The sequence below is a fragment of the Hyla sarda genome, chromosome 8 (assembly GCF_029499605.1).
Source record: "Hyla sarda isolate aHylSar1 chromosome 8, aHylSar1.hap1, whole genome shotgun sequence".
Taxonomy (NCBI): Eukaryota; Metazoa; Chordata; class Amphibia; order Anura; family Hylidae; genus Hyla; species Hyla sarda.
In genome coordinates, this window is record NC_079196.1 from 230,233,194 (window position 1) to 230,246,485 (window position 13,292).

Below are 13,292 nucleotides of genomic sequence, written 5' to 3' on the forward strand. Positions count from 1 at the left end.
TTACCCCCCAGGGTCAGGGATAATGTGGTGCGCTCTGTGTACTGCGCTATGTTACATGTTGGTGCCATATAAGCAGTGGGGAATACATAATGTTACGTGTTTCCTGTTTCTTTCCTACAGACGCGTTTCATTCCCGTTACATTTCCAGATGGATCGTCCAGTTTGTCTGATTGAGAACACAGCAGATGGAAAATTTCAGGTCAATACCGAAGCAACCGCCATCTTATCCAGGATCTGCCAGCCGGTGGTGGTGGTGGCCATTGTAGGGCTGTATAGGACTGGAAAGTCCTACCTCATGAACAAGCTGTCCGGATCCCAGAAAGGTAAGTCGGGATTTGAGGGTCAGAGATAGGACACAACACCGGAGTCATGTACAAATGTCATAATATCCGGGATCAGTGGAGTCTGTGACTGGAGGTGGAGATCCTGGTGTTGACCCCCTGGACCCCCTGATAGAGCCCCAAGAGTCTGTAGTAGTCCTCCGCACTATATTTATCCTAGTGTATTTCCCCATATTAAACTGGGACAGCTGGCTTAAAGGGGTACTCTGCCCCTAGACATCTTATCCCCTATCCAAAGGATAGGGGATAAGATGTCTGATCATGGGGGTCCCGCCGCTCAGGACTCCCATGATCTCCTTGCTGCACCCGGCGTTCATTTAGAGTGTCGGGTGCAGTGCCAGAGGCTTGTGACGTCATAGCCGTGCCCCTCTCCTTATGTCACAGCCACGCCCCCTCAATGCAAGTCTATGGGAGGGGGTGTGACGGCCGTCACCCCCCCCCCCTCCGATAGATTTGCATTGAGGGGGCATGGCCATGATGTGACGAGCGGGTCATGACCGTGACATCACAAGCCTCTGCCCCGCATCGCCAGTCATTCTGAATGGAGCAAAGTTTGCTCTGTGCACCTGATGTCTGGGGTGCCACAGCCGAAATCGTCGCGGTCCCCAGTGGTGGGACCCCTGAGATCAGACATCTTATCCCCTATCCTTTGGATAGAGGATAAGATGTCTAGGAGCAGAGTGCCCTTTTAAGACCAACATAGCAAACCTCTGGAAAGAGAGGGCTCCTCCGTGGGTATCCTCCTGTAGGGGGCTCCTTCGTGGGTATCCTCCTGTAGAAGACTCCTCTGTAGGTATCCTTCTGTAGGGGGCTCCTTCGTGGGTATCCTCCTGTAGAAGACTCCTCTGTAGGTATCCTTCTGTAGGGGGCTCCTTCGTGGGTATCCTCCTGTAGAAGGCTCCTCTGTAGGTATCCTCCTGTAGGTTGCTCCTCTGTGTGTATCCTCCTGTAGAGGGCTCCTCTGTGGGTATCCTCCTGTAGGGGATGGTTTCGGCCTTTCTTCCAGGAATGGGAGACAGGAGGGCAAGTGAAGGATCTTCGCACACCACACGGGCATCTCCCGGCTTATGCTACCCCGGTTCTGAAGGTTATTCGTCGGTGGGGTCTGGGGATGGGGGAGATTGGGACTCTGTCGAGGAAATTCCTTGACAAAAGGGTCCTGTCTTCTCATTTCCAGAGGCCATTGGCGCTCAAGGATTGCCCAAGTCGGGATCTGGAGGTTGTTTTAGGGCTTTTGAATTCTATCAGGATCCCCTTGAAGTTTTGGGACTTGACTTGGCGCTGCTTCCATGGGAAACTGTGTGTGAGGGACAATCTGAAGTGCAGGAGCTCTGAGGACCGGGGATGTCCCCGCAAAGAGTGTAGAGGCATGCTGGAAAGCATGGAGCATTTTCTGCTTCATTGTCCCTTTAACACAGAGGTTTACAACAGGGTGGGCGCTTCCATTGGTTGGCCTCGGCTGGCCAGTCTCTCCTATGCGGAATGGGCCTATGGGGCATTCAGAAACCAGGCTGGGACCAGAGCACTTTATTCCTAGTCAGCTCAGTGGTCAGGTACTACACGTGGAATGCTTGGTGTTTAGTGTCGACGCAGTGTAAAATCCTCCATGTGGATGAGGTGGTTAGGAACATACCGGGTGACCTGGTGAAGGTGCGTTCTCTGGAGTACGAGAGGCTGGGTGCTGGTGGGGCCTCTCTCCTTTTCAGGGGTTTCTCCTTAAGGGGTACTCCACTGGAAAACATTTTATTTTAAATCAACTGGTGCCAGAAAGTTATACAGATTTATAATATTGTGAATTCGAATATGGCTCCTGCCGCTCATCACTAGTTAGGTTTGGGGGAGGGAACTTCTGAAGTTTATGGACACTTGTCTGACCCTCATGTGTGTGTTCAGTGTGAATGGGGCTGGAGACGCCAATAAGTTAATGGACTAATTATGTAGATATATGTGTACTGTTACATGTATGTTGTTTTATTGTAATGTTTTTATTATTGTATCATTTTATATTTGTGTATATATAAGAACTTCAGATATCACTAGAGATGAGCGAATTTACAGTAAATTTGATTCGTCACGAACTTCTCGGCTCGGCAGTTGATGACTTTTCCTGCATAAATTAGTTCAGCTTTCAGGTTCTCCCGTGGGCTGGACAAGGTGGATACAGTCCTAGGAGACTCTTTCCTAGGAATGTATCCACCCACCGGAGCACCTGAAGGCTGAACTAATTTACGCAGGATAAGTCATCAACTGCCGAGCCGAGAAGTTTGTGACGAATTGAATTTACTGTAAGTTCGCTCATCTCTAGATATCACAATGAAGTGAACCCAGCTCGGCTATATCTGACTCTGTATCTACTGCTCCTATAGGCTTTGATCTGGGGTCGACTGTCCAAGCTCAGACCAAGGGCATCTGGATGCGTTGTCTTCCTCATCCCACCAGGGAGGGTCACACTCTGGTTCTGCTGGACACGGAAGGTCTGGGAGATGTGGAGAAGGTCAGTCGAGAGCAGGAAGTTTATATTTCCTCATCTTGTTACCACGTTCTACCATGTAGGTCATGGAGAATACAATGGACTCATCGCCTTTGGCCAATACTCTTATCTACTCTAGATTGCACAGGGGCCGCAGATTTCCTTTTTCTAGTTGGGGGAAGGGCTGGTTGAAGGATGTCCTCTATTCTCCTTCGAAACATAAATATCTATAGACAAGTCACAGACTTACGAGAAGCACAAACACCAGAAAAAACTCCCCTTGGGTGTCTCTGGGCAACTAATATATACAACAAATTTCCTTGGGGAAATGAATCCCCTCAGGGATAACCCTGACTAAAGGCACCCAAATCAATTATACAACTTAACTTTTAATACATTTTCATTTAAACTAATATTGGTGCTCATTGGCCACTGGCCAATGAGCACCAATATTAGTTTAAATGAAAATGTAATAAAAGTTAAAGTTTTATAATTGATTTGGGTGCCTTTAGTCAGGGTTATCCCTGAGTGGATTCATTTCCCCAAGGAAATTTGTTGTATATAGACTTACGAGAAGAACATCATCACCATAGTGACCTCAGATTACTAGGGTCAGCTCTGGTGGAGTCCTATATAGTTGTGGTTGGTATAACCCCAGTCTATTCTGATGTTACAGGGAGACAAGAAGAACGACACGTGGATCTTCTGCCTGTCCGTCCTGCTGAGCAGCGCCCTGGTCTACAACAGCAAAGCCGTCATTGATGAAGACGCAGTCGAGAAACTGCAGTATCCTTAAAGGAGAACTCCATCAGAAGAACGTTTATAATGGATGAGGCATTTTCTTGAATATTTGCCTCTGTAATATTTATGATCTTGTAGGACTTCTATAGGCTAAAAAGTCCAGTGGGGTCACTTTAGGGTATTATGAATTTTCTGATCTACATATGTTCCATTCAATGTATATCCAGAGGGGTTGACTCTTTCGTGATGTTATTCTCTGAAATGTAAAGGGTATAGATAGCCGAGAGGGGATTCCATAACAAAGATTTACACGGGGTCCCTTCTGGTGATGGCCCATGTCTTCCACCATCTACCTTGGTCCAGGACTAGAGCATCCATTTCTTTGTCCCCTCATTCTCATTCATTGTAGAAGAGGTCGTACTACCTGTGTCTCTCTTCCTTTCTTATGTTGTGGTGAGGAGCAGTTCTGGTTATTACTCACTATAAGGAAGGAGATGAGGTCAACATTAGTTATATCATGTTCTTTAATAGTCTTGTCGTAGCTGTTTGGGCTCATGGTTTAATGCTGTCGAGATGTAAAATAAGTGGATTTAGTTTCGACCTCCTATAGGTGGGAGGCTATTGGTACCACCTAGACTGCAGAGACAGAACCCTTGTTAACCCTCCCCTCCCTCCTAAATAAACACACGGACAACACATTTTTACTTTTAACGTGGGTGGAGTTGGCCACAACTTTATTTTAATAAATAAAAATTTTAAAGGCACTTAACTGTTGATGGTCATAGTCGAATGGTGCTGCCTCACCGATGGTCACAGTCGAATGGTGCTGCCTCACCGACTCCGGTAAGGAGGTGCAGCTACGAACCTGACCTACTCACATTGGAATCCGCCCGATGTGACTTAGAAAATAACAACAATAATATAATAAACTATAGAAACCTCAGTAAACAGCAATAAAACAAGGGAGGGAGGGCCGAGCCTCCAAGATCCAAATGGGGGAGTGAGGTAATGGGACCAAACAGTGTTATATAGGCGGAGGAGGGGACTGGAGAGAAGGGAAAAGGAGAGGCCATGATTAGCCTGCTCCCAGCTCCCACCATTGGAAAGCCCTAAGAGTGACCCCAGGACCACAGGAGGGCTCTACAGGCTTAGCAGTCAGGGGTCAATACAGTTAACCACGGCTTGCCCCTTCATATTATTCACTCCGGTTGCGAACCTTCTAAATGCACCAAACAAAGTCCTTAATTCACTTTTGCAGCTATGTGGGGGAAATGGCGGAGCTGATAAAAGTGAAGTCTAAAGACAACGATGATGATGAAGCGGAGTATTCCAGTCACTTCCCCATCTTCATATGGGCGGTGAGAGACGTCACTCTAAAACTGGAGTTCAATGGGAAGCCGATCAGTGAGGATGAATACCTGGAGAACGCCCTGATGTTACACAAAGGTAAACATTACTGTATGGGGAGTTCAGGAATGGGTAAGGAAGGACCCTCCCATAGATATCATAGAGCCGCCCCAGCTCAGATTGGCACCTTACACTATGGGGTGTGCGCCTACTCTCTCATTGGCATGACATAGCACCCATAAGAGCTCCTGGGGGCACAGACATTGAGGGGGTTAATTCTTTATTTGTAGGGAATAACGAATTAATGACTATTAATTGCTATTCTATAGATTCTGTGATGTATGGCGCTATTATTTATGCCTTCCGCTATTATTGCTCCTGCACTAATTTAGCCTATCGTCTGCAATTGTGAGCGGAGTGTACAGGCTTACTCAGCCGAAATATGGGTGCAATGATTCCATATGGGTACAATGATTCCTTATATATTTTTCTGTCTTGAGAAGCCGACAATACGCAGGAAAGCTTGGAGAAGGTCGAGCGGCACAACAGGTACAGAGATTGCATCCGCATGTATTTCAAGTCTCGCAAATGCTTCATGTTTGACCTTCCTACTGGAAATAAAGAGGTTCTTCAGAACATGGATAATGTGTCTGACGACCAATTGAGTCCTGCATTCGTGGACCAGACAAAGAAATTCTGTGACTACGTCTATAACAAAGCTGAAGTCAAATATGTGGATGACACTCACAAAGTCACTGGGGAAAGTAAGTTGGTGCTCAAAGTATAAGACCGGTCTGAGATTGTGTCTAAACGTAGATCTTGGGTGTTTTTGTAACCTGGTCATCATTTCTAGGTCTGGCCACCCTGGCCACCATGTACACCAATGCTATAAGCTCTTCTAACGCCGCTTGTATGGAGGACGTGGTGTCTAATATATCCGTGGCGGAAAACACAGCAGCTGTGAAGGAGGCGACACAACATTATGAAACAAGAATGAAAGAAAAAGTCACGTTTCCCACGGAGACTCTCGGCCAGATTATAGATCTAAGTGAAGAGTGTGAGAAGGAGGCACTGAAGATCTTCATAAAACGGTCCTTCAAGGACAATGAGCACAAGTTCCATCAACAATACATGGCAAGTTAAAATTACAAGTTAAAGGGGTACTCCGCCCCTAGACATCCTATCCCCTATCCAAAGGATAGGGGATAAGATGTCTGATTATAGGGGGTCCTGTAGCTGGGGACCCCTGCATTATCCCTGCTGCACCCAGTGTTCCCTGAGAGCGTTGGGTGAAGCACCGGAGGCTCGTGATGTCACAGCCATGCCCGATTGTGATGTCACAACCACGCCCCCTCGATGCAAGTCTATGGGAGGGGGCGTGATGCCCGTCACGCCCCTCCCATAGACTTGCATTGAGGGGGCATGGTCATGACGTCAACAAGTGGGTGTGACTGTGAAGTCCCGAACCACTGCCCTGCATCGCCAGTCATCCGGCATGGAGAGAAGGTCTGGAGTGTTGCAGCCGAGATCGCAGGGGTCCCCAGTGGCGGGACCCCCTCTATCAGATATGGGGATAGGGGATAAGATGTCTAGGAGCGGAGTACCCCTTTAAGACTTAATAATATATAAAAAATTATAATTATCAAAACTTTCTGTAAGATGCTTGTAAGACAAGTAGACAAGTCCAATGGAGATAATTCCAGGACGTTCTTATTATTTCAATTTGCTGGACCATACACCACGGAAACCTTGACCCCACTAGAGGCGATCAGTGTCATGCTAAAGTATGACAACATTTCTGACATATCATAGAGACTTGTCAAAAGTTTTGGGGTGTAGGTGTTCAGACCTTCACCGATAGGTATGACGAGCTGGGAGAAGTGCATGGCTGAGTGCTTCTCCCTCCATCTTACTGCAGGAGATAGATTCTATAGAAAGCCAATGGAGCAGGGTCCTGTAGTGAGATGCATAGAGAGAAGCACTCAGCCACGCACTTCTCCTGGTTCGTTCGACTGATCAGTGACATGTCAAACGTTTGGTAAATTACTTCTGGATTCTGGATTACAACTTGACAATGTATTTTTGTCGAGAAGTAAAACTGACCGATCCTTGATGTTTGACTCTGTATTCTTGTATCTATAGGGAATTATAGAACATAAGAAAAGTGAATTTTTCAAATGGAACGATAAGGAGTCTCGTACACATTGTGAGGACTTGATCAAATCACTTTCCAAAGACCTTGAGGACTCTCTGCAGCAAGGGGCATATATAAAATTGGGCGGATATCAGATGTTCAAAGAGGAAATGGAACGTATAGAAGATCAATATAAGAAGGAGCCAAGAAAAGGCACAAAGGTCGGTATTGGGGTCACTGGACATTATCAAGGGGACGTATCCCCAGAGACCACGATAGAACAGTTTAGGACAGAAGGGGGTTGTAAATGACTTTTTATAATTTTTTTTGTCTCATATATGAAGTGACCAAGAATCTGCAATTCCGTATTCTGGTAATTTTTTTACGTTTACACCATTAGCCATATGGTTTAATTAGCCTTATATTTTTATAGTTTGGACATTTACATACGCAATAATACCAAATATGTTTGTTTGTTTATTTGTTTGCATTCTTTTATTTTAAAAATGGAAAAAGGGGGGTGATTTAAACTTTTATTAGAAGGGGGGCTTATTCACATTTATTAACACTGTTTACTAGTTACTGTTTTTTTTACTACAACCTCCAGAATGCAAAGAAAGTGTTTGTAGCACCTTCTTGCCTTGCGTGCTGGAGGTTGTGAGGTTGTAATGATTTTTAAATACTGAGGGTTGTAGTACTTAGTTCCTTACCATATTAGAGTCTGTAGTAAAAACTTTAATATGCACCAAGAACTACAGCCCCCAGTATGGAAAGAGACAGAGCACTATAACCCCCAGTATGTAATGGGATAAAGCACTACAACTGTAACTATAGCTTTACAGTGACCCCCCGACCTGCGATGGTCCCGACATACCATATATATACAGTGACCCCTCCCCCCCGACCTACGATGGCCCCGACATACCATATATATACAGTGACCCCTCCCCCCCGACCTACGATGGCCCTGACATACGATCATTTCAGCATACGATCACTCTCAGAGGCCATTGCATGTTGAAGGCAGCATCACCATACGATGCTTTTGTATGTCGGGGCCATCGCATAAACGGCTATCCGGCAGCGCAGACTGCTTCAGCTACCACCGGATAGCCGTTTACGGTGCCCCGTGTGGTCTGCTGACGAATACTTACCTGTCCTCGGGGCCCCGGCGCGTCCTCTTCGGGATCCCCTGCATCGTCGGCGCTCTCCATCGTCGTCATCACGTCACAGTGCATGCCGTCCCATCATCCAATAGGAGCGGCGTGTGTAACGACGTGATTGCGGCGACGGAGAGTGAGGATGCCGGGGAAGCAGAGGCCCTGCCGGAGCGGCGGGGACACCTCGGGGACGCGGCGACAGCGATGGACGGCGACATCCAGGGCAGCGGTGGCGAGCGGTGACGATCCGGAGCGGCGGGGACAGGTGAGTACAACTTCCTCTAACAGTGGTCTACAACCTGCGGACCTCCAGATGTTGCGAAACTACAACACCCAGCATGCCCGGACAGCCGTTGGCTGTCCGGGCATGCTGGGTGTTGTAGTTTTGAATCATCTGGAGGTCCGCAGGTTGTATACCACTGTCCTATACTTTACATTGCACGGATCCCTCAACATACGATGGTTTCTACAAATGATGGTCCATTTGGAACGGATTACCATTGTATGTTGAGGGACCACTGTATTACCAGTGCAGACAGGGACCGGTGATAGTACACACCACACTCCACAGAGGCAGAAAAAGGTAGACAGGCGCATACTCCTCCGCGCCTCCCACTGCTGGGGTCACGTGCCTGTGCGCGGCACACACACTTCAGCTACCCAGGCAGCCCCTGCAAGGGCATCGGGAGGTGGCTGCGGGCTCCCTCTGTATACGGTGGCGAGATTGCGGCGAGAGATCCCAGGGGGGCCGTACGATCTATATTTGGTCAACTTATGTGTGGGGCGTTATCAGTCCGGAACGCGGGCTGCGATTGGCCCGTGAGCCAGTCTTTGGACATGCCTGGTTTAGGACCGTAATAGTCTTCCATTATCTTCTAACTTTGCTTAAATAATTTTTAGGCTGAGGAGGTTTTCCAGGAGTTTAAGAAGTCTAAGGAGATGCTCAGCGCTGTCATCATGAATCATGATAAAAATCTTAGTGATCAGCAGAAGAAAGTAGAAGGTAAGTGGCCACGGTGGCAGGGATGGGGGTTGTCAGGCTAAAAAGGAAAAACTCAAAGTACTGCTTCACCAGTTATATTCTGTGGACTCCTATGTAGGTGTCTCTTCTCCATGGACCTCCTTGTGTCTCTGATCCACAGAATTCTCTGTGTTTCTTCTATATGGATTTTCTTTAACCTTGTTATATCCCCCTTTCCATAGGTCTCTGTGTCTTTTCCTCTGCCTCTTCTCCATATGTCTCATTGTCTCTCTGTTCCATGGACCACCCTGTGTGTTCCCTCCATGGACTACCCTATGTCCCTCCTCTAGGAACCTCCCTGTGTCTTTCCTCCATGAACTTCCCTGTTTCTCTAATTTATGGGCATCCCTGTGAATATGCTCTTAAGACCTCTCTGTCTCTCTGATCCATGGAGCATATGCTCCCCTGTGTCTTTCCTCCGTGTACTTCCCTGTGTCTTTCCTCCGTGGACCACCCTGTGTCTTTCCTCTATGAACCTCCCTGTGTCTTTCGTCCATGAACTTCTCTGTGTCTTTCCTCTATGAACCTACCTGTGTCTTTCCTCCATGAACTTCTCTGTGTCTTTCCTCGGTGGACTACCCTGTGTCTTTCCTCTATGAACCTCCCTGTGTCTTTCCTCTATGAACCTCCCTGTGTCTTTCCTCCATGGACCTCCCTGTGTCTTTCCTCCATGAACCACCCTGTGTCTTTCCTCCATGAACCACCCTGTGTCTTTCCTCCATGAACCTCCCTGTGTCTTTCCTCCATGAACCTCCCTGTGTCTTTCCTCTATGAACCTCCCTGTGTCTTTCCTCCATGAACCTCTTTGTGTCTTTTCTCCATGAACCTCCCTGTGTCTTTCCTCCATGAACCACCCTGTGTCTTTCCTCTATGAACCACCCTGTGTCTTTCCTCTATGAACCTCCCTGTGTCTTTCCTCTATGAACCTCCCTGTGTCTTTCCTCCATGAACCTCTTTGTGTCTTTCCTCCATGAACCACCCTGTGTCTTTCCTCCATGAACCTCCCTGTGTCTTTCCTCCATGAACCTCCCTGTGTCTTTCCTCCATGAACCTCTTTGTGCCTTTCCTCCATGAACCTCCCTGTGTCTTTCCTCTTTTTCATCTGTAAGAAGAGAAAGCGAACAAGGAAAAACTGGAGCAACAGAGAAGAATGGAAGAGCGTCAGCGATATGAAGAGAATAAAAAGCTGGAGCATCAAAGGAGGATCATAGAGGAGCATTTTAGAGGAGTTTTAGAAAAGGAACAGAATGAGAGACGCTTGTTGCAGGAACGACTCGAGGCTGTTGAGCAGGAAAAGGCGAGAGTAAGTCAAATAAATACCAATGTCAATGGCCGGTCGTCTCCATCTCCAGCTCGTGATACTGACTAGACCAGTTCATTGAAAGCCCCTGTGGCCAAGGTTTAGGCTGCATTCACACCTCTTTTTTTTACATACGGGTGCCGGCAGGGGGAGGTGAAAACTGGGCACTCCCATACCCCAGCCGGATCAGCCTGTGACTCCATTTACTTTAATGAGCTGACCGGAGTCAAACGGTGACTCCAGTCGGCTCAGTTTTGACCCGTATTCAGTTTTGGACCGGACCTAAAACCGTAGTATACTACGGTTTTAGGTCCGGTCAGGAAACCGCATACGGGTCAATGGAGTCACGGGCTGATCCGGCTGGGGTACGGGAGCGCCCGGTTTGCCCCTACCCCCACTGGATCCAACACCCGTATGTAAAAAACATGGTGTGAATGCAGCCTTAGACAGGTCCACTAGAGGATCCTCCAAGAGGCTCTCACACAGTAATGTGCATCATATAACTAGCAGAAGACAACCACTCACCACTAGGGGCCACTTTTTTTGCCAATCACAGCCCATCTCACAGCTCCGTGGTGTGTTATCGCTGAGACTAGGTAAACGCACGCTATGATGGGTGCTTACCATAGATAGTTACACCAACCAAGTGTAACATTGAAAAGTGATCGATACAATCCACACACAGCAGCTTCCTCTAAACAATGGCGGGATCAAGAGCAGGCGCTGGTAACACTCAATGGGAAGATACTTTATTTATGGATGAATAAACCTATCTTCCAATTGAGTGTTACTCTTGTTTGGAGGAAACTGCTGAGGGGGGGGGGGGGGGGGGTGCGACCTCAGCCAATCACAACCAATCTCACAGCTCAGCACAGTGTATAAAGTGTACAGTAGGGTTCAGAGAGCTGGGTGGGGGAAGTGTGGCCAATTACAGCTCATCTCACACTAAACTGCTCTTGCCTGTGTGTAGCAGAGTGAGGGAGGAAGTTCTGCCCTGTATGGCTTCAGATGATGTCACGCCCATATGGGGAACGCCCCTTCCCAGTCTGTGGAGCTGACTGAGACTGAGCAGAAGCCACAGCACAATATCAAGGTAGAAAACTAAAAAGTAATAAAAATAAAGGCAGGGGGTTGTTTATCATCATCGGGCTGGTGGACTGGGCATGATGGAGGTTTCAGAACCTCATCTCTGAAGCATATCTATTGTATATTCTCCTGAGCCATGTGAAATACTGACTGGAAGAAACCCAGATTTTAATCCAGACTTTCCCATAGAACTAAAATAGATAAACATCTCCTGCTCCTGTGCCATCAGGATTGAAGAGGTGGCCCCGATGTGATAAGGGCCTCACATCTGACGTCATTCATGTCATCTTGGTCATATCTTGAATATTTTAATCATTTCGGGATCTCCTGTCTGCCCCATCACATTCTCTCCTGCAGGTGCCATAACGATACTTTCCTCTTGTCTTCTCAGGAGCGAGACATGTACAGGTCCCAAGGACAAGAGGAACAGGCTGAGATGTACCAGATGCAGATTGATGACACAAGGGCAAGGCAAGAAGAAGCCAAGTCCTCTGGTTGGGGACCCCTTGTAGTATCCGGGTTGACCGCAGCTGCTATGACTTTCTTTCCTGCACCGGCTGTTTTAGCTGGTGCCGCCATCTACGGAGTGAGCCGAATGCTTTAAAAATAATGCGTCTCTAGGAATTGTAGTAGATTGATGCAAAAAACAGAAAATATAATCTTATCAGACCGATGGAATAACATTGATATTATGAAATAAAGATACAAGTGTATTGTTTTATTGTTCTGAATAATTTCTTGGGTCACCATTCATAATGTTTCGTTTATAGTTATGTTATCTGTAGTTATATATATGATTTATGGGTTTTCCATGAGTTATTTTGGGTATTGCAATTTAAGGCTATGTTCTCATGGCAGAATTAGGAACATAGAAATTCTGCAGAAATTCAAGCCTCATTGACTTCCGCCATGGAACTCTGAAAAATGTTTATATCATATTTTTGTGGAAAGCCAAATTTCTGCGATGGATTGCTCGCCACAGAAATGTTGTCTGAATGGGACTACGAAATCCCATAGGGAAATAAATGGACCTGACATGCAATACCAGCCGCAACCCAAGGACAGATGAGGCGCTCTTTTTAGAAGAAAGCAGCCGTGTTTCTCTAAGATTTCAAACAACTTTGAAGGAGATTTATCAAACTCTGTAGTAGATTTTTTATTTTTTTTTGCATTAAAAAAGTGCAGCTTTTCTATACATGCTGCGACTTCTTGGTTTTTGCTTATTCCAAAGCACATTTCTGAAATCTGCTCAAGTAGTAATAATTTTATTTATTTATTTTTTACTTTGCAGTGATCATGTATTCATCAAATGCGATAGTCGCTATTTATAAAGTCTCCATTTAAAAGTCGCATATGTATTCCAGGTCCATCCTGGCTTACAGAAAGTGCAGACGTCTGCAGAAAAGGACATTAACACCCACTTTAACTCCTTAACGACGAAGGACGTATATTTACAACCTCCGCCGGCTCTCGCGATATGCCACGGGGTCACGTGGTGACCCCGTGTCATATCGGGCCGGTCCCAGCGGCCATCAACGGCCGGGACCCATGGCTAATACAGGACATCACCAATCGCGGTGATGCCCTGTATTAACCCTTCAGACGGGGCGATCAAAGCTGACCGCCGCGTCTGAAGCAAAAGTGAAAGTATCCCAGCTGCTCAGTCGGGCTGTTCGGGACCGCCACGGTGAA

The 13,292-nt window shown here is 46.9% G+C and overlaps 1 protein-coding gene across 3 annotated transcripts in view; it reads left to right on the top strand.

The window, feature by feature from the left end:
• LOC130284001 (guanylate-binding protein 1-like) overlaps nt 1-12,753 on the top strand; it is a 13,274-nt gene extending 521 nt beyond the window's left edge. The window contains exons 2-11 of one of the 3 annotated variants that reach the window (XM_056533863.1): nt 121-323; nt 2,708-2,835; nt 3,488-3,597; nt 4,811-4,998; nt 5,400-5,663; nt 5,753-6,033; nt 7,042-7,254; nt 9,094-9,196; nt 10,324-10,517; nt 11,992-12,753. In XM_056533863.1, coding sequence (XP_056389838.1) covers nt 149-323; nt 2,708-2,835; nt 3,488-3,597; nt 4,811-4,998; nt 5,400-5,663; nt 5,753-6,033; nt 7,042-7,254; nt 9,094-9,196; nt 10,324-10,517; nt 11,992-12,204 — 1,869 coding nt within the window. In that variant the 5' untranslated portion in view covers nt 121-148 and the 3' untranslated portion in view covers nt 12,205-12,753. The remainder of the gene's footprint in view (nt 1-120; nt 324-2,707; nt 2,836-3,487; nt 3,598-4,810; nt 4,999-5,399; nt 5,664-5,752; nt 6,034-7,041; nt 7,255-9,093; nt 9,197-10,323; nt 10,518-11,991) is intronic. The other 2 variants (XM_056533864.1, XM_056533865.1) reach the window with 2 other exon arrangements.
• The last annotated feature ends 539 nt before the right edge of the window (nt 12,754-13,292 follow it).